The sequence below is a fragment of the Manis javanica genome, chromosome 1, assembly GCF_040802235.1.
Source record: "Manis javanica isolate MJ-LG chromosome 1, MJ_LKY, whole genome shotgun sequence".
In the NCBI taxonomy this organism is placed as follows: Eukaryota; Metazoa; Chordata; class Mammalia; order Pholidota; family Manidae; genus Manis; species Manis javanica.
Genome location: NC_133156.1, coordinates 216,465,066 through 216,490,803, shown reverse-complemented (window position 1 = coordinate 216,490,803; position 25,738 = coordinate 216,465,066). Strand labels below are relative to the sequence as shown.

At 38.4% G+C, this 25,738-nt stretch overlaps 1 protein-coding gene across 8 annotated transcripts in view; it reads left to right on the top strand.

The window, feature by feature from the left end:
• Positions 1 to 25,738, top strand: part of LTBP1 (latent transforming growth factor beta binding protein 1) — a 375,947-nt gene that overhangs the window by 300,438 nt on the left and 49,771 nt on the right. For all 8 annotated transcript variants that reach the window (XM_073214445.1, XM_073214444.1, XM_073214443.1 and 5 more), the window contains one exon: positions 2,387 to 2,512. In XM_073214445.1, the coding sequence (XP_073070546.1) occupies positions 2,387 to 2,512 (126 nt within the window). The remainder of the gene's footprint in view (positions 1 to 2,386; positions 2,513 to 25,738) is intronic.

Here is a 25,738-nt window from a genome sequence, read left to right as displayed (position 1 = left end):
TACTAGCAGCATAGTTTAGAAATGCCTCAGTAAATACAACCCAAATTGAATGCATATGTCTCTCTAGGTTCAGATATTCATGTTGTTCTTTCTTCATGGTTTCCTGGAAAAAAGTCTGGGAATTCGTCTTCAGTTCCTGTCATCAAAGTTTTTAGACAGTTATTTGTTAATCAGTGACTTCTCTTAAAGCAAGAACTATATGCACATTATTCCCTATGCAAAGTTGCAAAGCTGGCAGCTTTTAAAGGGCAGCATTGAGGCATAGGATAAAATAAGAAAGAGGTCTCAGAGAACCTCTAAGGCTCTGAAAGATGGAGATGGGCCTTGGGTTGATCCCCAGGCCAGTGAACTTGATGGTACTTTGCTGCCCAAGTAGGGGTAACTCTAAGCAGCAGGTTGGAGAGAAAGAATGGAACTTTTTTCTTAAGAGATGGCTAGATTCCAAAAAGAGTACCAATTTAAGGTATTATAAGTAGATAGAGAGCAAACATTAGAAGATATGTGAGATTTTGTAACAGAACTGAAGTCTTTCACAGAGTGAAATCATTTTGAGAAATAGTCAAGTAGAAAATGATTCATTGCTCTTCCTTGAAATATTTTTAAATTAGTGACAATAATAAGAATGGGAGGATTGTTCAGAAAATCTGAGTAATTTCTGCTTGGTTTCTTATTTTGATTTTGCAATGGCTAGGCCAGCTAGTCTGAATTCCATGGCAGATGGGAGCGTAAAGGGTTCAGATTCATAGAGAGAGAGGAATAAATCAGTGACATTGCCAGAAATCCTGCTGCACAATGAGATCAACAGGGCAAAAAGCAGAGCCCCGGGAGATGCAGGGTGCAGAGGAAGGGGTTCTTCATGGAGGAGGAGAATACACAGTGGGTGGCTAAGCATGTTCTAGAGTCACTAGGAAGGGTTCATAACATTACCTTTTCCATGCTCCCGTTAAGCTTCGCAGTTATTCGTGTTGGTTCCTACCTGCCCTATTATGCTGTTTTCTTTATAACAGCAAGGGCTCCTTCCTGCTCAACCTTCTCATAGGATACATTCAGCAAATGTTTTTAATTGAATTACAGATGGACTTCTAAGAGGATGTATTGAGGATCTCTTTAGGAAGAGATAAAGGAGGGCCTGGGAGACTCAGGAAGTTAGGAAGATGACCTTAGTAGGGCTACTTGCCAGGTGGTATGGAGAACCTCTGACAGTTTTTACAATCCTGGTTAACTAAAAGAACCTTAACCAATCAATCACTGTCTTCAGTTCGTAGACAGTGAACATAACTGAAATTTTTTGGTGGGCCTATGTTCATAATACACCATTCACGCACTGTCCTGGCAGTGGGGGGTCTCAGTTAAAATATGCAAATCTCTTCAAGGAGTCATCAGTATAATGAGGGGCATGAGGAGTAAAACAACTAAAATGCAGGGAAAAGAAGCAGTTGCATGTGTCAGTACCAAAGTATATAGGTGGACCGTTCTCTGGGGTTCCTTATATTAACATCCTGGGCACTGTTAGCCAACATAATCAGGACTGGTTTGAAAGAACCTTTCACTTACATGAAGCACTTTGTGCAGCATCAGTGCTTAGGAGGGCATCGTGACTGGCTGTGGGGAACATAATCACTCTTCATTGAGGACAGGTAGAGTGTGCGGTGTCAACACCAGTTTACAGCATTTGTTCACGAATCTTAGTCACAGTTGTACCACTTGTTGACCCTTAGCTGGCACTGCACTAAGCATTTGACCCTCATTCACTAATTTCATCATTACAAAGCAGGGCAAACAATAAAAATGTCCCTGGTGTAAAAGGCCTTTTTTTGTATTTTTTTATTTTTTGTCTATTTTCAACAAAATATAGATTGAAGTCTATGTCATCTATATATTCAGCACACATGTGTGAAGTGCCATTTATGAGCCAAACACCGTATATAAGACAGGTCCAGCTTTGCCTTGAGGAAGTTCACATTCTGGGGCTGGACAGGCATGGATGTGACAAGGGCTGCAGGCCAAGACAGTGTGTGTGGCGGTGGGAGAGGACAGGGAGAGCACAGCATTCTCACTGGTGACGACTTCACAGAGCAGTCGTTTATTCTTTGGGAATGTTCCTCAAGCCTCCAACATGTTTTTAAAAATGGTACCTTCAGGCTGAACCTATGAAATTACTTTTTGTAGGTTGCAAATGGTTGAACATAGGTCATTCCATATGATTCACTCTAAATAGTTTCTCTCTCCTGACACCCCACGCTGTCTCGTGGTCTCGTGTATGGACCAGTGATGGTGGTGTGCTGCAACGTAAGTGTCTGGCCATTTTTTAATTAGATGTTGCTTATTGTATATATGTACAACAAAATGTATTTTTTTTTCAAGTATTGGGGGTTCTCAATTCCAGATATTAATGAATGTGAACGGCCTGGACTCTGTGGTCCCCATGGAGAATGTCTCAACACAGACGGTTCTTTTCACTGTGTCTGTGAGCAGGGCTTCTCGATCTCTGCAGACGGCCGCATGTGTGAAGGTAAGATGAGCCACAGGAGGTCCCTTAGTCATCGCATGCTGAAGCAGAGAGGAGGTTGCTTTCTATTTAAACAGGCAAAGACTCTGAGCTACTAAGAGGTCCTCCTAATTTAAGGCCTTGAAGTCATGCCTCACAGTGACTCCTATTGGTAATCACAGCTCAGAGGTTGCTGGCAATTATAAATAGGATAACCTAAGGTTAGAATGGTAAAAATATGCAAAGATTCCACCACTGGTACTGAATTAATGAGCAGAAATGTGCAAGAGGAGATAATTTTACATGCACATGGGGGACCTAAAGGAAAACTCTGTCAACATTCCTGATGTGACTCCAGACTCCCAGTGTTGATTATGCTTCATATAGATCATCTCTATCATTTGGTTTATAAAAATGTCTTGCTTGATTTTTCCCTGTACCATTGTCAGAGTTTTTCCAGAACTACTCCTCTAGTGTCCTTAGCTCTAAGCCAGTATCTTTTGTTTCCTGTCATTACTGACGCCTACAAGCTAATTAAGTTGTGGGACATTAAGACAACATTGTTGGCTTCCTATTTTCAACCTCTGTATGTTTTCAGGGATACAGCACTTAGGGTTGTATTCAGAAGATTAATGCTTGATGAGTTATTATAGTTTGATAAATCAAGGAGTCTTTCATCTGAGCCTTTTTAAAGTAAACTGAGAAGATTTGCATAATCGTAATTTCAATCCAACTCTGAGAATCTGGGTTATCAAAACCAAACTATGTTTTAAGGAAGTAAATTGCAAAGTAAACTGCTGTTCTGGGCCTGTGATCACACCCAAATTCTTTGGTGTAAAAAGTAGTGCACCAGAATTCCTGTCTTCTCACTCGTACCACGGTGGACTCAAGTGGAGGACCCAGCAGCCAGGTTCATCTGAAACTGATGGTTGTACTGGGAGGAATACACTGATCTTATGAAAAGAAAGAGGTTATTGAAATTACTCTCCTGTTGAGCAGACATAACACTGTCTTCCTCTGTCCTTTCCTTTCTTCTCCGAGTTGGGCTTCGTCTCCTCCTGCCACCTGCTCTGTACCTTCTAGCCAGAGCTTTTCTCTTGTGTAGAAAAAAAAAGGAAACCTTTCACTTCTTTCACTCAGCTCACTGCTATATATCCCAACTTATTTTATCCATTTGTTCAGAAGAAAAATCACAATTCTTCTGCCCATTTTTTATTGTGGAATTTTAATTCATATGAAAAATACTTATCATCCCATTTACCAGCTCACTCAGGGTATGGTTTCTTCATCATCTGAATGCGTGAGCGGGAGAACAGGGAACCTGGTGACAGTGGGGTTCCTGAGTGTCACCGTGTCTGTCCCCTGAGCCCTATGGAGAATTGCCTCCTGGTCTCTGACTTCCCATCACTGCAGGCACATGCCTCTTTGCATGTCACTCTCGGCCAGGAGCAGCTGTGCCCTCCCAGTGGTCACTCCCACTGAGTGGCAGTTGGTGTGACAACAGTGGTGTTGGGGTCCTCAGACATCTCTAGACCTCACTGTACTTCCCAGCCTGTTCACAGGATAGAATGACCACACTGGTCTAGCAGGGACTTTGAATGGTCCCAGTAGCATAGATGGAGCTCCACCTGCTTCCAGAACTGGTTAGTCATGGCTAAGTAGGCCTCCAAACCATGAACAGAATCAGTTCCTAAAGCCCTGTCTTTTAGAAACCTCTCTCATGCATTCATTCATTGACAAATACTTAAGTATATACTATGTGCCAGCCACTGTCCTCGGAACGGGGCTATGGTGCTGAACAAAAAACGATCCTCACTTTCTTGGAGGCAATAAACTGATAAGTAAGCTACATAATATGCTAGAAAGTGATCAACCTTAAGGGGAATAAGGAGGATCTGAGGGCCAGAGCGAAGAGTGGGAGGCTGGTGCAATACTAAGTAGGGTCAGGTCAACCATCGTGCCTCTGTGATGTGGGTTTATGGAAGATATTAAAACTTTGTGTCTGAGTAACAGATGAAGCCATTTTAAGTGCCTTTCTTTCACAAAATGATCATCAATTGCCTAAATGATAATAGTCTGTCAATAAATAGACAAGAGGGTGTGAGATTGTCTGTGGAGGGCCCTTTTTCTATTGCTGATATGAATTCTGTTGCCCAGACAGGGGAATAAAAAATCAGAGAGTTCAACACCAGGAAAAAACCCTAATGTAAATGATGGACTTTGATTGAAAATGACATGTCAGTGAATGTTCATTTATATGTCAGTGGTGTAACAAATACACCATTCTGGTTCCGGGATGTTGATACCTGGGGGGAGGGCACGGGGACGGGGGGTGGTGGTGGTGAGGGATCAGAGGGAATATGCAAGATTATACTGTGAACCTACAACCGCTCTTAGAAATAACATCTGTTTTTAAAGTCAGACAATTCTGGAATTTACCAATTTTTCATCAGAAAGAAAAAAAATCAAAGCCTTTATATTCTACTCCTATGTTTCCCTCTCTTGAATATTATAGTCTATTTCTCACTTTTCAAAATAATACCATGATGGAGCATGGGCTCAGAAGCTTCGTCTCCTGCTTTCAAAACAATTCCAACATTAATTCAAAATTTGAGGGCTGTAGGGCAGGAAGGGAACTTCCTGTAATGTCTAGCCCAAACTCTGAGTCCCAGTATTCAGAGAATCAAGTCCTGTTGTTAACAGCTATGCTAATCACATAACCTTTTTATGTGTCTGCTACTGGACCACTCCCTGCTAACTCATTCATTTGAAAGGAAAAACATAACAAATGCAAACGTGAAGAATGCCTAACTTCTTACCATTTAGTTTACTGAGCATAGTGCTGTCAGAAAGACTGAAAAGACGCTGGGTTCAAACTCATAGGCCAATTTTGTGTTCCTTGGAAACAGAAAATGCAGTGAAGGCAGCTTTTGCCAAATCAAAGAAAGAAAAAGGAATTGGGAGCAAGTGTGGTTTTGTTTTCAGACTCTTAGGTACATTTTCTACGAGCAGTGTAGGAAGAACAGATAAAACCATTGTTGATGACTCTCCAAGGCAATTGGTGGTTTTGGGGTACAGAGATAGAACTTTGTATCTCTCGCTAGAAAGAAAATATTTTTGAAAACGATTTAGCCAAGTGGGACATAGAAATACCCTGACACAGTAATATATTACATCTGGCTGCTAGGCCCAAAGAGTTTTAGGTTTTTTAATAATTTTAGGTTAGAAACTCTTGTACAACCTGAATGTTCCTCACTTTTCTAAAGAAGAGGAATTTCAGTTAACAATAAGATCCTTTCCCATGTGTAAAAAGAAAAAGGATCACACAACATGCCAGGTAGGGAAGGGAAGTGGCTTCCTACTAGAAGGGCTGCCGTTCTTCACACTCAACTCCTATGAATGTACTTGTGCAGGAGTGAGTGAAAATGGATGTTTAAATCATTAGGGAGAGAGCTGAGGATTTTTGCTGAGATAAGCTGCTTCTGGACATGGAATATTGATTTTCCATGCATTTCTCGATTATCTTCATGTATCAACATTGTTATAAAGAAATTCATAATAGCAGCAAAAAAAAAAAAAAAAATTCAAGAGCTCCTCCTAAGCCCTTTATCACCGCTGACCTTTTAAAACCCCAGAGCTATGGAAAAACATGTTCATAGAAGGAAAAGTAAACACTTATGTTGCAGCCAAAAAATAGACATGAAACTGCCAGAAGGTGAGGTCTGTCAATAGGCAAGCCACCCCCCAACACCTGCTGCTGCCACTGCCACCCTGCTCACATCCCAGCACCCGGCTTCCTGCATGTTTGGGAATCTTACGTCATCTACAGCCTGAATTCTTGATAGGTCCTGATAGTTTGTTGTGAGTAGTATTTTACTTGAGACTGATTCCAGAATTACTTACTTATTTGTTACACATCTAACTGACAGAATATTATATGGTTATTGGGACATGCAGTGTGAGTGGACAAGTGATACTTCATATGGCTGATTTCATGACTTTATTAAAACATTAGCAATTCTGTTACTGCTAATAATAATAGCATTTGTTGAGTTCTTCTTACGAAGCAGGCGCTATACTAACTGCTTTGTACTTGTTTTCTCATTTAATTCTCATAACAAACCTGTAGGTAGGTTAAGTATTAATTGGTGTGCTTTTGGCTGCAATAAACAGCTCGAAATAAGGAAATGTATTAATAAGTGCAGAAATTATCACCTCTCATCTCCTATAGGTCTTTATTCAAATGTGACTTTCTCAGTGAGTCCTTGTCTAAACTACCCTCACTCACCCCCAAATACTTCCTGTTCCTACTTTGCTTCTTTTTTTACTTTTTACTCCCTTATTCTATATTTTTGTCTTGTTTGTTGTTTATTGTCACATCCCACTGCTAAACACAGAGGCTGATGAAACAGGAATGTCTGTTTTGTTCACACCTGTAATACCACTGAGAATAACTAGGGCACAATAAATATTTAATGAATGAAACAAAGGAGCAGTCTATCAGGAAACAGTCATCATAAGAGGACTCCAAAGTCTTACACACTTTGTGAAGCCATCCCTATTTTTTGACGACGAATTCCCCAACACACACTGCATAGTTCCTGGGTACAGAAGTGGTTAAGCAGTCAGGCTGTGGAGTGTGAGGATATGAGCCTGGACTCTTCCTCCAGGACCTCTAAGCTGCGTGAGCTTGCGTGGGTTACCAAAGCTCCTGTGCCTCAGCTCCCTGTGTGCGTAATGGGGGTGATAGCCGATTGTTGTGGAGATGTGAGTGTTCAGTATGTTGATGTGTGCTGACAAGTGTCAGCTTAGAATAGAGCCTGCCGGCCCATCAGAGGCGCTCCATGAATGTAAATTATTGTTATAATTTTAACACTTCTTATGTTGGTACCCCAGTTATTGTCATTGGTTGCCTTAATATGTGGGCACCTAAAAGGGAACGTTTAACTTTTATTTGTTTTTGTATGACCAGCGCTTATGAAATATGTAACACACAGATTACATAAGCATTTGTGAATTAGATTGTCTGGTAGTTGTTAAGTCCAGTTCTGGATGTAAATGAATTACTATATTGTATTTACTTGTAAACCCAAGATTCTTTTAAAGTCACATAGGATACAATAACTCATTTACGCATAATTTGCTTTAATTCCTCGCCCTTTGTTTTCTCGAAGAGTTCCAGATGACTAATGTTCCCCACTTACTCCCTAGGTATTTCAAGTTTTAATATGTTTCATGTATCAATTGCCAGTAAACTGGTGGCTGATTCTGATGCTTGTTTGCATTTAAGCATTGGAGTAATTTCTCTTTTCTGTGGTTTCATAACTGATCTTTCTTGGCCTCCTTTTTGAATATACAAAGAGAAAAATTAGAATAGAGGGAAAAAATGGAAATTTCTTGGCTGATCTTGTGTTGCCTTTGGGGCCTAAGTGTCAAAAAGATGAATCTGGGATTTGATATGTTTGGCCCGTGTTTAGGGCTTTCTCCCAGTCCTCCCTGGCAGCACCGCTTGGTGAATGAAAGGCTATGAGAAAAGACAAAATGTACAGCTTTATATTCTAAGTTAGAATATGATGTCTGTTTTTTAAAAGCTCTCAGGTGTAAAAATGTAAGACTATTAAATTAGCACAAAGTTAATCAAATGATTATCTGTAAATATGTTAAGATGAAATACTAGTGTATTAAAAATGTATACAGTGTAAAAACAAAATGTGTATTTCACACTTATTATCTTTTGCAGAAGAAATATGCAATGGAAGTTAAAGGTATTTTCCATAAATAATCTAAACTCTTTCTGAATGGCCTGGAATTTGCTCATAAGAGAATTTATTCAAATACTCCCCTTTTTGTGGTAGTCCATTCTATAATAGTAAGTTGGGGTTATTCTTTGCCTTCAGGAGCAGAAAGTTTTTTTAAACTTTTTTTCTCATTTATTCCTGTTAAATTTTTAGAAATATTTCTTTTCTGTAGCAAATTCAAATCCTTCTCATTCACTTTTTCTAGCTTTTATTTATATGTATGTAATATTCTGTCAGTCCATAGTGGGAAGAAATAGGAAGAAAACAGCTTTTTACATTCAGAAATCCACTTTGTTTCTCTTGAAAGTTTAGAAGACTTAATGTGTTCACAGGTTTTGCTTTTGTGAAAACAAACTGTTTTGTGCCTAATTAAAAATATACTACTTTTCAACTTAATTCAGAATTTTTCTTTTAAATGTCACAGATACTCAGTTGTGAATTTTAACCCATAATACTGAGGTTTATCGTAATGGAGCGAACATGTGGCACATGCAATGGCTTTCCTGGGCTTAGCCTATCAGCTCCACCCTGTCCACATTCTGAGTGGGTAGACATGTGCCCAGTGCAGACTTCAGGCTTTCAAAGTTGTTTTATTACACAAATGCCCTTCCCAGCTACAGTACCTGAACTTTGCAAGCTCCCTCAATGAGGAAAACTGAGAACACTGCATCCGTTCTCTTGTTCCACTGCATGAACTTGTTAATACAGTTTGAAATGTTAAAGTCAAAATACTCTCCTTGGACTTTTTTTTTTTTAAGAAGTTAATCTGAGATGATTTCGTTCATGAGGATTTTCATCCTTGACCTTATTTTGGGTGACAGAGAATCTTCTGTATATTTACCCCACTTCCTTGACAGCAAAAGCCTAAGGGTCCTGTAAACTAGGGACTTCATTTAAATACCTGAAAACCAGAAAGAAACAGTAGCATATTTGCAAGAGTATTCAAATAATTCCCTTAACTTGTCATGCATTATATAGAAATGTAGTTCATTTTTTAAGGACAGACATTTTGCATTACATCTGCTCTCATTTTCATCTGTATTCCTATTAAAAAAAAAAGCAGAGAAACAGCTCGACTTCATTTTGCACTTGGAAGAAATTGCTTCCAAGTATTTGAATGGCTTACAGTGGACAGATAGGGAACGGTGGTCAGGAGTCACTTAATAGTTTAGCCTAACATGTATGTATGTATATACATACCTATACATATATCTCCTACCAATGTGAAAGAGAAAAGAGAGAGAAAAAATGAGCTTTTGAAATGGTTGTTTGTCTTTAACCAGGAAAGATAGCAGTGTGGATTGGCATTTTTTTTAAAGTAAACCTTTTAATTGCTTAAAATGCATTAAAAAAAGTGCATAAATCCTAAGGGTACAGCTTGGAAAACTTGCACAGAGTGAGCACACTTGGTAACAGCCTCTTGAAACCTTCCTCCAGCTTCTTCCTGGTAATTCTCCCCTCCCCAATATCTACATATAGCAGTTACCACTCTTCTGTCTTCATTACTGTGCCTTTGTTTTGCACATTTTGAACATTACATCAATGGACTCATGGAGCAGATACTCATTTATGTCTGGCTTCTTTCATTCAACATTACATTTGGAAGCTTCATCTATGCTGTTATATGTAGCAGAACATTTTGTCTTCATTGTCATGTAGTATTTCATTGAGTGAATATACTATAATTATGTATCCATTCTACTGTTGATGGACTTTTGGGTTGCCTTCCACTTTGGGACTATTGTGAGTAAAGGTTTTATGAATATTCTAGAACATGTCTTTTAATGGACATAATCACTAATTTCTGTTGGTTATTACCCAAAAGTGTAATTTCTAGGTCATGGAAATATATGTATGTATCAGGTTCTTAGACACAGCCATTTTTTTTTCAGAGTAGCAGTTTACACTGCCACCAGCTAAGTGTGAGCATTCCAGTCCTTGTCAACAGTTGTTATTATCAATCCTTTTCAAGGTGTTAGCCATGTTGAGTAATGGTATTTCATCATAGTACCAATTTGCTATTCCTCTGTGACGACTGATGTTCGACAGTTTTTCATACCCTTATTGGCTTTTTGGATGCCATTTATTTATTTCTGCGTAACAAACTTCTTCAAAATGAGGTGCTCAATACAACTCTCTTAGTGGTAACTTCAGGTGAGCCCAAGTTCTTAATTATAGTGGTCTAATGTTTTTATTATTTCATCTGAGATCAGTAGTTTTTGTGTCCATAATCTTTGCAAACTCTAGTTGTTAAGATTCTCTTTTATATTGTCTTTTAGAACCTTTATTGTTTTATATTACAGCTGGAATCTGTAATTGTCCTGAAATTGATTTTTGCATATGATGTGAAACAGAGGTAGAGAGTTACTTTTTCCTAAATGAATATCTACTTAGGGTCATCACCATTATTGAGAAGAGCACCCTTTTCCCACTGATTGGCAATAGTAACTTTATCATGAATCATGTAGTCAAGTATATACATGTATGTGTTTCTTCCTTCTTCATTGTATCCACAGGTTCATCATCTCTCCTTGCTTCATGAGCATATTGTCTTAATTACAATAGCTTTAATATGTGGTACTTCAAATCCTAAATTGTTCTATTTTGTTCTTAATTAAGTTCTGTAATCAGCTTATTAATTTTCACAACAAACCTTTGCTGGGATTTTGACTGAAATTATCTCAAATCAATAGATCAGTTTGGGAAGATTTGGTATCTTATAATAGTGAGTATTCTAATATCCATACAGTGACGTATCTGTCATTTATTTAGGTTTCCTTTCATTTGTCTTGGTGTTGTCGAGCAGATTTTTATGTAAAGTCTTTATGTAAATAGTCAACATTTTTTAGACTTATTTCTAGGTTTCAGTATTCTTATGTTATTGTGAATGGTATTTTAAAGGTTTTTTCCTCTTCTAATTGTTTGTTACTAGTTTATAGAGCCACAATTTGATTTTTATACATTGACCTTGTGTCTATGACCTTACTAAATTCACTTGTTATTTCTATTAATTTATCTAGAAAGTATTTTGGATATCATGCATATACAGTTATGTTATCTGTAAATAATGTAGTGTTAGTTTAATTAATTTTCTGCTAATAATTCTGCCTTTCTTATCATATTACACTGTTTAGGACCTCCACTACAATGTTGAATAATGGCAATTGCTAACTTGCTTGTCTCATTCCTGATCTCAGCAGAGAAAGCTTTTGATATTTCTTTAAGTATAATGTTTGCCATCGTTTTTTTCTTTTTTAAACATGTACTTTTTATCTGATAAGGAAATTCCCTCCTACATGGTTTGCCGAAGGGACTTTCTCATGAATGTTTTTTAATTTTAACAGATGCTTTCCTGCATTTATTGAAATAATTATTTACTTTGTTAATGTGATGAATTACAGGGACTGATTCTTTTTTTTAAAACAAGATAAAAATTCTGTTCTCTTTGTAACAGTTCAAGCATAAGTAATGTAGGACTAAGAATACAGCTCTACAGTGCTGGAAACCAGATGACATCTATTGTGTTTTGCTACCCTTGATATATGGTTTCTGTATCATTGTGCAGGGTGGTGGCTGCAGTGCCCACCATCACATATACATTCCAGCCACATTAATTTTTTTTTAGTGAAAATAACCATGTATTCCTATAATAAACCCAATAGTCATGATGTAGTATCCATCTTATGTATCCCTGGAATCAAATAGCTAACATTTTGTTTAGACTATGTGTTCATGAGAGAGGTTAGCCTTTCATTTTCCTTCATTTTAATGACCTGGTGAAATTGTGGAGTCAAGGTTGTTCTGGTTTCATAAAATAAGTTTGAAAGTGTCCCTTCTTTCAGGGTTTCTGGAAAAGTATTTTTAAGATCGGTGTTACATCTTCCTTTGATTCCTGTAGAATTCACAAGTGAAGTCATTTGGGCCTAGAGTGTGTAGTTTTGTTTTGTTTTGTTTTGAGGGTGTATGTGTTTTATGAAAGCTTTTTAAACTGCACTTAAAATTTCTCTAAAAGATAAAACATTCCATTTTTTGCCTTTTCATGTTGGTGTTGGTAACTTTTGTTTTTCAAGGAATTTATCCGTTTTAGGTAAATTCCAGTTCATTGATACAAAGTTCTTCATAATAAATTCTTATCTCTTCTTAACATCTATAGAATGTGTAGTGAAGCCTTTCAATTTTTCAGTAATTCGTGCTTTCTCTGTTTTGCTCATAATCAGTCTTCCTGTGGGTATTAGTATTTGTAAAGAAACAGCTTTTCTTTTGTTGATTTTTCTGTCTTCTATTGTATTAATTTCTGGCTTTATATTTCTTTTTTTCTTCCTAATTACTTTGGGTTTAATTTGTCTTTATTTCTAACTTCTTGAGATATAGATCCTTAGATCAGTGGATTTTCAACCTTCTTTTCTAGTACATGTATTTATGGCTATACATTTCTTTCTAAGAAAGGCTTTATCTGCATCCACAGGCTTTGATTTTTTTTGTTGTTGTTATTCAGATATTTCAAGTGATTGTCATTTTTTTTTCAACCAATGAATTATTTAGAGGTGTTTGGCTTAATAACCAGACATTTGGAGGTTTTCAATGATCTTTTTGTTGTTTCTAAATACCACACTAGTCAGAGAACAAACTTACAGTGACTTGAATCCTTGAGATTTGTTGTGGTTCAGATTATGGTTAACTTTAATAGTTATTCCCTGTTTACTTGGAAACAATGTATATTCTGCAGTTGAACCTATATGTGTTAATTAGGACATTTTGTAAATTGTGTTCCAATAATCTATAATCCCTGATGTTATTTTTTATCTGCTTGCTATATAATTTACCGAGAGGTAATTTTTAAATGTCCCATTATTATGGAGATTTAATTGTTTCTAAGTTTAGTTTGCTGGAATTTATTTTATATATGTTCTGGTCGTGGAATTAAATATTGAATTTCTGCATCTTCCCTGTGGATTTATCCTTTATCCCTTTGAAATGTCACTATTTGTCTCTACCCATGCATCTTGCCTTTAAATCTACTTTATCTTTTATATATACAGCTACATATGCTTTCTTTCAGTTAGATTTCACATGGTTTGTCTTTTCTCACCTTTCCATGTTCTTTCATTGAAAGATCTTTCTCATGTAAGCAAGATATATATATACTGTGTGTGTGTGTGGTACCCCAAATTGACAATCTTTGCCTTTTAATTGGAGAATTTCATATACATGTAACATAATTACTGGTATTTTGCAGGGGGGGCGGTTTTTAAATCGGTACCTTACTCTTTGTTCTCCACTTATCTGATCTCATATTTGTTCCTTTTCCTTTTTTTTTTTTTTTTTTTTTTTTTTCTACCTTTTGGAGTATTTTTTATTGTATCTTCCTGCCTCTGCCCACTTTTTAATACATATTTTTCCTGCCTCTCTATTAGTATGTATTAAATTTTTAATAGATATTTTTTGAAAGAATGTGTTCCTATGACATTTAGCTGAACAGTGTATGAAGGGAAAAATAAAACGCGCTAAAAGTTAATTTGGGAATCTGAAACATACTGGCCCAAGGTCAGCTTTCACATAGTAAAAGTGAAATTGCAAACAATCCTTACCTGTACACAGTAGAAAAGTCAATCTTCAGATAGAAAACATTTACAACAGTAGTTATTTGTATTTGAGAAAGGGATTGGGTCCGAAGTGTTTTTATTTTTATTCAACAGAATATATGCATTAATGTTTGGAAGATTATCTTTTCAGTCAGGGCCTCCAGAAGTTTTTGAAACTAAACAAGCATAGCTTTGTATGCAAAAAAAGAAAATGAAAAGGACCAATTTGGCTAGATTAAAAAGCGCCTAAAGTTTTTTTTGTTGGGAGGTGGGGTTGATTTTTTGTTTGCTTGTTCTCAACTGAATCTGTGGCATCTTACTACACTGATGGTAAGTAACACCCATAATATGTAAAGAACTTACATGCCTCAACACCCAAAAAGCAAATAACCCTATTAACAAATGGGCAGAGTATACGAAGAGACAGTTCTCCAGAGAAGAACTTCAGATGGCCAACAGACACATGAAAAGATATAATTGTTGAGAATTGCTATAGTTTCCTAACTAAAAATTTGTGTATCCTATTAATAGTAACCAGCATTTTCTCTTACGTAGTTTTATCATTTCAAGAAAAACACTTTATTTTAAAATAGAACATTCTTTGTTGTCTTGTCAGAAGAAATATTTAAATGTTGTCAGTTTTTAAATATATTTTAGAATATGATATTCTACGTTTGTTCATATGGTTTTATTTTACTTATTTGCTTATTCCTGTTAGGGTATAATATATACTTGGACATATACTAAAGTTTCAGTACTTTCAAATAGCTGATAGCAAGCATGAAATTTTTCTGATTTTGAAATACGTGTTCATTATAGAAAATTTAGAAAATGTTGAGAAATATAAAGAAAAAAAATCAGTTATTTATCCACCAATCAGTTAAATAGTTGGCATATTTCTTTTTTTAAATTTTTTATTAAGCTATTATTGATATACACTCTTATGAAGGTTTCACATGAAAAAACAATGTGGTTACTACATTTACCCATGTATCAAGTTGCCACCCATACCCCAATGCAGTCACTGTCCATCAGTGTAGTAAAATGCCACAGATTCACTGTTAGCCATCTCTGTGATACACTGTTTTCCCTGTGATCCCCCACACCATGTGTAATAAACATAATACCCCTCAATCCCCTTCTCCCTCCCTCCCCACCCGCCCTCCTGCACCCCTCCCCTTTGGAACCACTAGTTTCTTCTTGGAGTCTCTGAGTCTGCTGCTATTTTGTTCCTTCAGTTTTGCTTCTTTGTTATACTCCACAAATGAGGGAAATCATTTGGTATTTGTCTTTCTCTGCCTGGCTTATTACACTGAGCATAATATCCTCCAACTCCATCCATGTTGTTGCAAATGGTAGGATTTGTTTCTTTCTTATGGCTGAATAGTATTCCATTGTGTATATGTACCACATCTTTATCCATTCATGTACTGATGGACACTTACGTTGCTTCCATATCTTGGCTATTGTAAAAAGTGCTGCGATAAACATAGGGGTGCATATGTCTTTTTGAATCTGAGAAGTTGTATTATTTGGGTAAATTCCAAGGAGTGGGATTCCTGGGTCAAATGGTATTTCTATTTTTAGTTTTTTGAGAAGCCTCCATACTGCTTTCCACAATGGTTGAACAAGCTTACATTCCCACCAGCAGTGTAGGAGGGTTCCCCTTTCTCCTCATCCTCACCAGCATTAGTTGTTCTTAGTCTTTTCGATGCTGACCATCCTTACTGGTATGAGGTGATATCTCATTGTGGTTTTAATTTGCATTTCCCTGATAATTTAGTGATGCAGAGCATCTTTTCATGTGTCTGTTGACCATCTGAATTTCTTCTTTGGAGAACTGTCTCTTCATATACTCTACCCATTTGTTAATCGGGTTATTTTCTTTTTGGGTGTTGAGGTGTGTAAGTCCTTTATATATTTTGGATGTTAACCCCTTGTTGGATATGTCATTTACAAATATATTCTCCCATACTGTAGGATGCCTTTTTTTTGTTCTGTTGATGGTGTCCTATGCTGTACAGAAACTTTTCAGTTTGATGTAGTCCCATGAGTACATTTTTGCTTTTGTTTCCCTTGCTCGAGGAGATGTGTTCAGGAAGAAGTTGTTCCTGTTTATATTCAGGTGATTTTTGCCTGTGTTGTCTTCTAAGAGTTTATGGTTTCATGACTTACATTCAGTTCTTTGATCCATTTCAAGTTTACTTTTGTGTATGGGGTTAGACAATAATCCAGTTTCATTCTCTTGCATGTAGCTGTCCAGTTTTGACAACAGCAGCTGTTGAAGAGGCTGTCATTTCCTCATTGTATGTCCATGGCTCCTTTATCAAATACTAATTGACCATATATGTTTGGGTAAATGTCTGGAGTCTCTAGTCTGTTCCACTGCTCTGTGGCTCTGTTCTTGTGCCAGCACCAAATTGTCTTGATTACTATGGCTTTATAGTAGAGCTTGAAGTTGGGGAGTGAGATCCCCCCTACTTTATTCTTCTTTCTCAGGATTGCTTTGGCTATTCGGGGTCTTTGGTGTTTCCATATGAATTTTTGAATTATTTGTTCCAGTTCATTGAAGAATGTAATTTGATGGGGATTGCATCAAATCTGTATTTTGCTTTGGGCAGGATGGCCATTTTGACGATATTAATTCTTCCTAGCCATGAGCATGGGATGAGTTTCCATTTATTAGTGTCCCCCTTAATTTATCTTAAGAGTGACTTGTAGTTTTCAGAGTATAAATCTTTTACTTCTTTGGTTAGCTTTATTCCTAGGTATTTTATTCTTTTTGATGCAATGCTGAATGGAATTGTTTTCCTGATTTCTTTTTCTATTGATTCATTGTTAGTGTATAGGAAAGCTACAGATTTCTGTGTGTTAATTTTGTATCCTGCAACTTTGCTGTATTCCGATATCAGTTCTAGTAGTTTTGGAGTGGAGTCTTTAGGGTTTTTTATGTACAGTATCATATCATCTGCAAATAGTGACAGTTTAACTTCTTCTTTACCAATCTGGATTCCTTGTATTTCTTTGTTTTGTCTGATTGCCGTGGCTAGGACCTCCAGTACTATGTTAAATAACAGTGGGGAGAGTGGGCATCCCTGTCTGGTTCCTGATCTCAGAGGAAATGCTTTCAGCTTCTCGCTGTTCAGTATAATGCTGGCTGTGGTTTTATCACATATGGCCTTTATTATGTTGAGGTACTTGCCCTCTATTCCCTTTTGCTGAGAGTTTTTATCATGAATGGATGTTGAATTTTGTCAAATGCTTTTTCAGCATCTATGGAGATGATCATGTGGTTTTTGTCTTTCTTTTTGTTGATGTGGTGGATGATGTTGATGGATTTTTGAACGTTGTACCATCCTTGCATCCCTGGGATGAATCCCACTTGGTCATGGTGTACGATCCTTTGAATATACTTTTGAATTCAGTTTGCTAATATTTTATTGAGTATTTTTGCATCTACATTCATCAGGGATATTGGTCTGTAATTTTCTTTTTTGGTGGGGTCTTTGCCTGGTTTTGGTATTAGGGTGATGTTGGCTTCATAGAATGAGTTTGGGAGTATTCCCTCCTCTTCTATTTTTTGGAAAACTTTAAGGAGAAAGGGTATTATGTCTTCTCTGTGTGTCTGATAGAATTCCGAGGTAAATCCGTCCGGCCCAGGTGCTTTGTTCTTGGGTAGTTTTTTGATTATCGTTTCAATTTCTTTGCTTGTAATTGGTATGTTTAACTTTTGTGTTTCTTCCTTGGTCAGTCTTGGGAGGTTGTATTTTTCTAGGAAGTTGTCCATTTCTTCTAGGTTTTCCAGCTTGTTGGCATATAGGTTTTCATAGTAGTCTTTAATAATTCTTTGTATTTCTGTGGAGTCTGTCATGATTTTTCCTTTCTCATTTCTGATTCTGTTGATTTGTGTTGATTCTCTTTTTCTCTTAATAAGTTTGGCTAGAGGCTTATCTATTTTGTTTATTTTCTCAAAGAACCAGCTCTTGGTTTCGTTTGATTTTTGCTATTGTTTTATTCTTCTCAATTTTGTTTATTTCTTCTCTGATCTTTATTATGTCCCTCCTTCTGCTGACTTTAGGCCTCATTTGTTCTTCTTTTTCCAATTTTGATAATTGTGATGTTAGACTATTCATTTGGGATTGTTCTTCCTTCTTCAAGTGCACCTGGATCGCTATATACTTTCCTCTTAGGACTGCTTTTGCTGCGTCCCACAGAAGTTGGGGCTTTGTGTTGTTGTTGTTATTTGTTTCCATATATTCTTTGATCTCTATTTTAATTTGTTCGTTGATCCACTGATTATTTAGGAGCATGTTGTTAAGCCCTCATGTGTTTTTGAGCCTTTTTGTTTTCTTTGTAGAATTTATTTCTACTCTCATACCTTTGTGGTCTGAAAAATTGGTTGGTAGAATTTCAATATTTTGGATTTTGCTGAGGCTCTTTTTGTGGGCCAGTATGTGGTCTATTCTGGAGAATGTGCCATGTGCACTTGAGAAGAATGTATATCCTGTTGCTTTTGGATGTAGAGTTCTATAGATGTCTATTAGGTCCATCTGCTCTACTGTGTTGTTCAGTGCTTCTGTGTCCTTACTTATTTCCTGCCCAGTGGACCTATCCTTTCTGGTGAGTGGTGTGTTGAAGTCTCCTAAAATGAATGCATTGTAGTCTATTTCCCCTTTTAGTTCTGTTAGTATTTGCTTCACATATGCTGGTGCTCCTGTATTGGGTGCATATATATTTAGAATGGTTATATCCTCTTGTTGGACTGAGTCCTTTATCATTATGTAGTGTCCTTCTTTATCTCTTATTACTTTCTTTGTTTTGAAGTCTATTTTGTCTGATATTAGTACTGCAACCCCTGCTTTCTTCTTGCTGTTGTTTGCCTGAAATATGTTTTTCCATCCCTTGACTTTTATTCTGTACATATCTTTGGGTTTGAGGTGAGTTTCTTGTAAGCAGCATATAGATGGGTCTTGCTTTTTTATCCATTCTATTACTCTGTGTCTTTTGATTGGTGCATTCAGTCCATTTACATTTAGGGTGACTATTGAAAGATATGTACTTATTGCCATTGCAGGCTTTAAATTTGTGGTTACTAAAGGTTCAAGGTTAGCCTCTTTAGTATCTTACCGCCTAACTTAGCTCGCTTATTGAGCTGTTATATACACTGTCTGGAGATTCTTTTCTTCTCTCCCTTCTTATTCCTTCTCCTCCCTTCTTCATATGTTGGGTGTTTTGTTCTGTGCTCTTTCTAGGAGTGCTCCCATCTAGAGCAGTCCCGGTAAGATGCCCTGTAGAGGTGGTTTGTGGAAAGCAAATTCCCTCAGCTTTTGCTTGTCTGGGAATTGTTTAATCCCGCCATCATATTTAAATGATAGTCGTGCTGGATACAGTATCCTTGGTTCCAGGCCCTTCTGTTTCATTGCATTAAATATATCATGCCATTCTCTTCTGGCCTGTAGGGTTTCTGTCTAGAAGTCTGATGTTAGCCTGATGGGTTTTCCTTTATGGGTGACCTTTTTCTCTCTAGCTGCCTTTAAAACTCTTTCCTTGTCCTTGATCCTTGCCATTTTAATTATTATGTGTCTTGGTGTTGTCCTCCTTGGATCCTTTCTGTTGGGGGTTCTGTGTATTTCTGTGGTCTGTTCAATTATTTCCTCCCCCAGTTTGGGGAAGTTTTCAGCAATTATTTCTTCCAAGATACTTTCTGTCCCTTTTCCTCTCTCTTTTTCTTCTGGTACCTCTATAATATGGATATTGTTCCTTTTGGATTGGTCACACAGTTCTCTTAATATTGTTTCATTCCTGGAGATCCTTTTCTCTCTCTCTATGTCAGCTTCTATGCGTTCCTGTTCTCTGGTTTCAATTCCATCAATGGCTTCTTGCATCTTATCCAGTCTGCTTATAAATTCTTCCAGAGTTTGTTTCATTTCTGTGATCACCTTTCTGGCATCTGTGATCTCCCTCTGGACTTCATCCCATTTTTCTTGTGTATTTCTCTGCATCTCTGTCAGCATGTTTATGATTTTTATTTTGAATTCTTTGTCAAGAAGACTGGTTAGGTCTGTCTCCTTCTCTGGTGTCGCTGTGATCTTGGTTTGCCTGTAATTTTGTCTTTTCTTGGTGATAGGAATAGTTTACAGAGCTGGGACTAGTTACGGCTAGAAGAACTTCCCTTCTTGTTGGTTTGTGGCCTTCCTCTCCTGGGAGAATAGCTCTCCTCTAGTGGCTTGTGCTGGGTAGCTGCGTGCAGACAGGGCTTCTGCTTCCTGCGGTGCTGCTATGGAGTTTATCTCCGCTGTTGCTGTGGGTGTGACTTGGCTCGGGCTGCTCCTCCAAAATGGTGGAGTTGCATTGGAGGGTGAGTGGCCAGGAGGCCATTTATCTCCATAAGGGGCCTCTGTGCTCCCTGCAGCCCAGGGGATTAGAGTGCCCAGAGATCCCTGGATTCCCTACCTCTGGACTAAGTGTCCTGCCCTGCCCCTTCAAGACTTCCAAAAAGCACCTGCCAAAACAAAACAACGACCAAAAAAAAAAAAAAAAAAAAATGGCCACTCGTTTTTCTTTATTCTCCGGCGCCAGCCTCGGGCACCCGCTCACCGGTCTTGCTGCCCTGTTTCCCTAGTATTGGGGTCCCTATCCGTTTAAGCCTTCCATAAAGCACTCGCCACAACAAAACAACAACAACAACAACAAAAAGATGGCCACTCACTTTTCTTTTGTTCTCCAGCGCTGGTCTCCGATACCCGCTCACCATTCTTGCTGCCCTGTTTCCCTAGTATCCAGGTCCCCGCACATGCACTGTGTCTGCGCTCTGGTCCGGATGGCTGGGGCTGGGTGTTCACCAGTCCTGGGCTCCTTCTCCCTCCCGCTCAGACCTCTCTCCTCCTGCTGGGAGCTGGGGGGAAGGGCGCTCGGGACCCGTGGGGCTGGGGTTTGTATCTTACCCCCTTTGCAAGGCGCTGGGTTCTCGCAGGTGTGGATGTGGTCTGGATGTTGTCCTATGTCCTCTGGTCTTTATTCTAGGAAGAGTTGTCTTTGTTATATTTTCATAGATATATGTGGTTTTGGGAGGAGATTTCCGCTGCTCTACTCACGCTGCCATCTTGGCTCTGCCCTCTAATTTATATTTTTAAAGCATATATGACCTAGGGTACTGTTTGGAAATGGGAGTAGAGGAGCAAAAGAAAGGCCAGAGGGGTCTTCTGGGATGTTGTTCAGGCCAGACATATCCATAGCTCAGGCTAGAATAGTAACAATGTGTTGGAGAGAAATGAGTGACTCAAGAAATGTTTGGACATAGAACCTGGTGTTAGATTATTACCCTGGTGTTGGGCTGGATATAGGGTAAAAATAAGGAATATTGAGGATAGATCCCTGGTTCTGGATTTAGCAAGTAGGTATTTGCAGACATGGTGAAAAATGCAGCAAGATTTTTCTAAAGATCAAGAGTAATGATTTGGGTGTATTAAATTAAATTTGTTTGTGAAATACCTGTGTGGGTGACAGGCAAGCAATTGGATCTAGTTAGATCTAGTGCTTAGAAGTCTAGTCTGGAGATGCCAAAGGTATTATCAGATATGGATGTTATTTGAAGCTATTAGAATGGATGAGGCCATCAAGAAGAGAGATCATAAAATGGGAAGAACAGTGGGCCTAGGATCAAACCCTGAGACACACCTCCATTGAGGGGTTAATGAAAGAGAAGAAAGTGGCCACAGGATTATGAGGAAACCTGGGATCCTACAGGACCATGGAATCCAAGGCAAGAGGGAGCTTTAGGAGGAGAGCGGTCAACTGCATTAAATGCCACTGAGCGATCTGCTAAGATGACAGGAAGGGTCCTTTGAATTTTACAAAATGGAAAGCTTATCAAAAGGCATTTCAGTCAGATCCTGTATATGAGACCTACCCAAGAGCTAATGAGAAGTAATGGAGGGGACACAGCGTTTATAGGAAAGTCCAGAACCTTGGCTGTTAAAGGAGATAAAAAATTTGATTCTAGCTGGAGGAATTATATGCAGGGATGCTTTTTTTTTTTAAGATGAGAGCAGAAAATGTTTGATCCTGATGGGATGATCCAATAGAGAGGGAAAGAGGGAAGTAGAAGATACAGGGGTGTTAGGGCCAGCTGGAAAAGTAAATAACTTGAGAAACCAAGTGGATGAGCTCCAGAGAGCATGTGGCAAGGTTCTTTATATTGTTATCCTTGGAGAAAAACTGAAAAGGTTTAAGCAGAGAATTTCTTGATTGGACTATTTCAAAGAGATTAATCATTCTTTAACTATGGAGGATGGTTTTGGAATGGCAGTAAGTGGCTGAAAGCACAAAACCCATTAGAATGCCACCAGGAATTCAGATGAGAGATGGGGAGGCCCTGAATAATAGGAGAGGAGGGCAGAGATGGGATTTAGCAGCGACAGAAAATCAGAACAGCGTGATGACTGGATGTAGGGAGGTAATTGAGGATGAGTCCCATGTTTTTGGATAAGATGAGTGGTATGATGTTTGTGATTTTAGGGTGGTTTTTATTAAGATGTTTTGAACCGTGGACGAATATACATTGTCCACATGATGCGAGATTAAAAGCAGAGCAAAGTTTTGGTTTGGTTTCTCTGGAACTTCTAGCTGTTTGCAGAAATCAAATGGAAGGCTTCCCTGGGTAATCTTAAAAGAATAACTTAAGTAAATCTTTTTTAAAGTAGTGAGTTTCAAGGCTAGGGAAGAAAAATGATCTGTCATTGCACAGCCTTGCTTTCTAGAATGTGTGTACTACAAAGTTGGATTGTAAATGACTTGCTACCTCTGCGTTTCTTGCTGCTGATCTTAGGCTGCTAGCTTTCAGGACATACGTGGGACCAGCAAGGCCCCCAGGTTTTCTCCCGACCCTTGTCTGTTAAGCAGCAGTGTGCCAGTCAAACTCTGAACAAGGATGTCATCTTTTGCTGTTTTTCTGGCTCATCCCCATTTCCTAGAACAAAGTTATTTTCTTTAACACATTTTCCTCAGCCCCTATTCCTCAGCCTCGTGGAAGTTGCCACACCTCAGTGGACCTTTTTAAAAAGGCTCTTTCCATATCTTATTGTATTATCTGGACCATGTCCGAATCCAGTTTTTAATTTCCTATTGGCTAAGTTTTATTTTTTTTCTTTAGGCCATGTACCCATCTTCTGTTTAATCCTGGCTCCTCTCCGACGGTGCTGAGAGAGACCTTAATCCCTTTTGGGCCAGCAGCCATGCCATTTTAAAATTCCTTTGGGCAGCTATTCAGCTGGTTTAACATTGTTCCATCCCACTTCTTGGCTGGGCTTTACTGTCTCCTGGTTGGCTTCCGTTCCACTCAGTAAGGAATGTGAGGGCTGCATTTCCCTGAAGCAGGAAGCCTAGATGCCTTCCGCTCTAAGCCCCCTTTCTTTGGTTCTATTTTCCTATGGTTCTGGCACCACATATTTAGCCACTCCCAGTTGGTTAGGAAGCCCTAGGCTGAAGTTGTGAGTCATTTCCTTTTTTTATGAGGAGATGCAGAGAGCACCAATGTTAGATGTGGTCCCAGGACCTTCCGCAGCTGGCGCACCCTTGGCACACTTACAAGGGTCTTTTGTTTTTTTAGGAGAAACCACATCTTCAGGACCTACTATATCTTTTGCTATTTAGATTCCAAAGTATGATGATATTTGATGTCGAGGCCTTGTTGAAGGAAAAGAGGAAGGTACTTGGGTACTTGATTAAAAAACGTCAGTGAGGATTAGGTCAAGAAGCGTGCGCTCTGACTTGCATCTTTGTAGTGAATGAGCCCCAGTGTGCTTGTTGGGCTCACGTTTTGGTTAGCTCTGGCCATCCGCTTGGAGTGACCTGTGTAACCACCACTGTGGTGGAAGGCAAGAGGATATGCCTGATGGAGCCGCAAGCGCAGATTCAGAAGATTGCTCCTTCAGTAGGCTCTATTCCTCTGCCAGCCCTGCCCCTGACTGAGTAACCTCAGGGCAAGTTACTTTCCTGCTCAGGGCCTCAGTTTTCTGCAGGGGTCAAGCTGGATAATTCTCAAAGCATCTTCAAGTTGAGATGAACTGTATCTTTCATCTGAAAATGTCTTGATGATAGGAGGGCTTTTTCTTCTCCACCGTGCAAGAACTGTGGAGATTTTCCTGTTAATGGTCCATTACCAAGAATGGGACACAGTTCCCATCATCCGCCTTTCCAGGGTGCCCTGGCAGCAGAAGGGAGGCCTGTTAGTGAGCTCCTTCCTCCAGCAGATATGTCTTGCTCAGAATAAGGAAAAAGAAAATCAACAAAACAAAGATACAGAGCATGTTAAGAAAGTGAGAAAAAGGTATACTTTTTCCTTAATTCAAAACAAGAAATCAAGGAGTGTATCTGAGAGGAGGAAAACTAAATCATTTTTGTGACAAAATATACACAAATATCCTTCTTTCCCCATACACATATTTTTCTTCATATAATACAGAAAATCTAATGGAATCATTGAGGCTTTGTTATGAATTTCATTGTCGAGGTCTTGGAACACAGTTGTAATATTTTGGTGAGTAAAGAAGGCTTACCTGATCCCAACCCCTTTTGGAAAATCATGCTTCCCTGTGATGCTTTTAACTTATTTCACAGTTCACTGCCTGAAAAAGAGGGTGACACCCTCATTTGAGAACTGAGGGCACATGGTTGGAGTTCTGATCTTATATATTATATGTATATGTAGAATCCCTGATAACATTCAATAGGTTTTGAAAAAACTTTTGGTCCATTGAGAACATGTACTAAGTAAAAAGCATATGGCCCAAGGAAAATTATCTGCCAGGTAGGTCAATAGTTAAGACCCTCACAGTGTGGTCTTGGTCCCAGACAACATTGCCACATTAAAAATGAGCCACTAGCAGTTCCAGTTGCTCAGGACTATGCCCCGTTTCTCTTTCTGACATTGACATAATGTTGTTATTAGAGAATTCATATCAATGATCCACTCTCCTTGGCCTGTGTAATTCTTCTTGAATTTGTTTCTATTGAAACGGTAATATTTCCCTCTGTCTTGTTCAGGAATGTATTAATAGCAAAAACTTGCATGCAAAATTCGCCATTCTTAATTAGTATACCTAATTCATCTGGTTTTCCAGCTGAGAGATCTCTGGACAGTCACTCTTTTATCACTCATCTGGGCAACTGTATGACTGGTGAGACTGTCATACACATGCCTGAGCAAAATCGTTTTCCTAATGGAATAGAATCACCCTTCTTTAAGCAAAAAGAAAACCTGTGATACTTGGATCATTCCCAATTTAGTTTCATATTCAAAATTCAACTTCAGCAAAATAGGGTGGCTTTCACATGTCCATTTAATGAAGCTTGCATTTGGTACAGTTTTTATTCTAACATAATAATAATCTTTATTACACTTGGCTTTATTTTTATAGGGTTCATTGTAATTATAGCATTTCTTATCATTCTATTTACAGACAGGACTAACAATGGAAAAATATCTCAGGGCTCACATCATGAAAGAAAATTCTAATGAAATAATGTTGCTTTATACAGATCGTTAGTCAGGGAAGTGAGACAGATGCTGTCCTCTTATTAAGCTATTACCTCACCTCATTGTTGAAAATACAAAACTGCTGAGAGTTACAGTATATCATTTTCATAAAATATTAGTTGTTGAATAGCTAGTCTCCAGCAGGCATTCTGTGTTATTTTTTCCTATTCATTCAAATCCAAAACATTGCTCATCTAAACTTTCTGTGTTAATCACTGTTACCCTAAGTCTGAGACTGCAAGACGCCCAGTAATTCACAGTCGTCTCAGGACTTGTTCACTGTAAGGTCGGCTGTTCAGTTCCTAAGCTGGTGATCATTAGCAGAGATCATCAT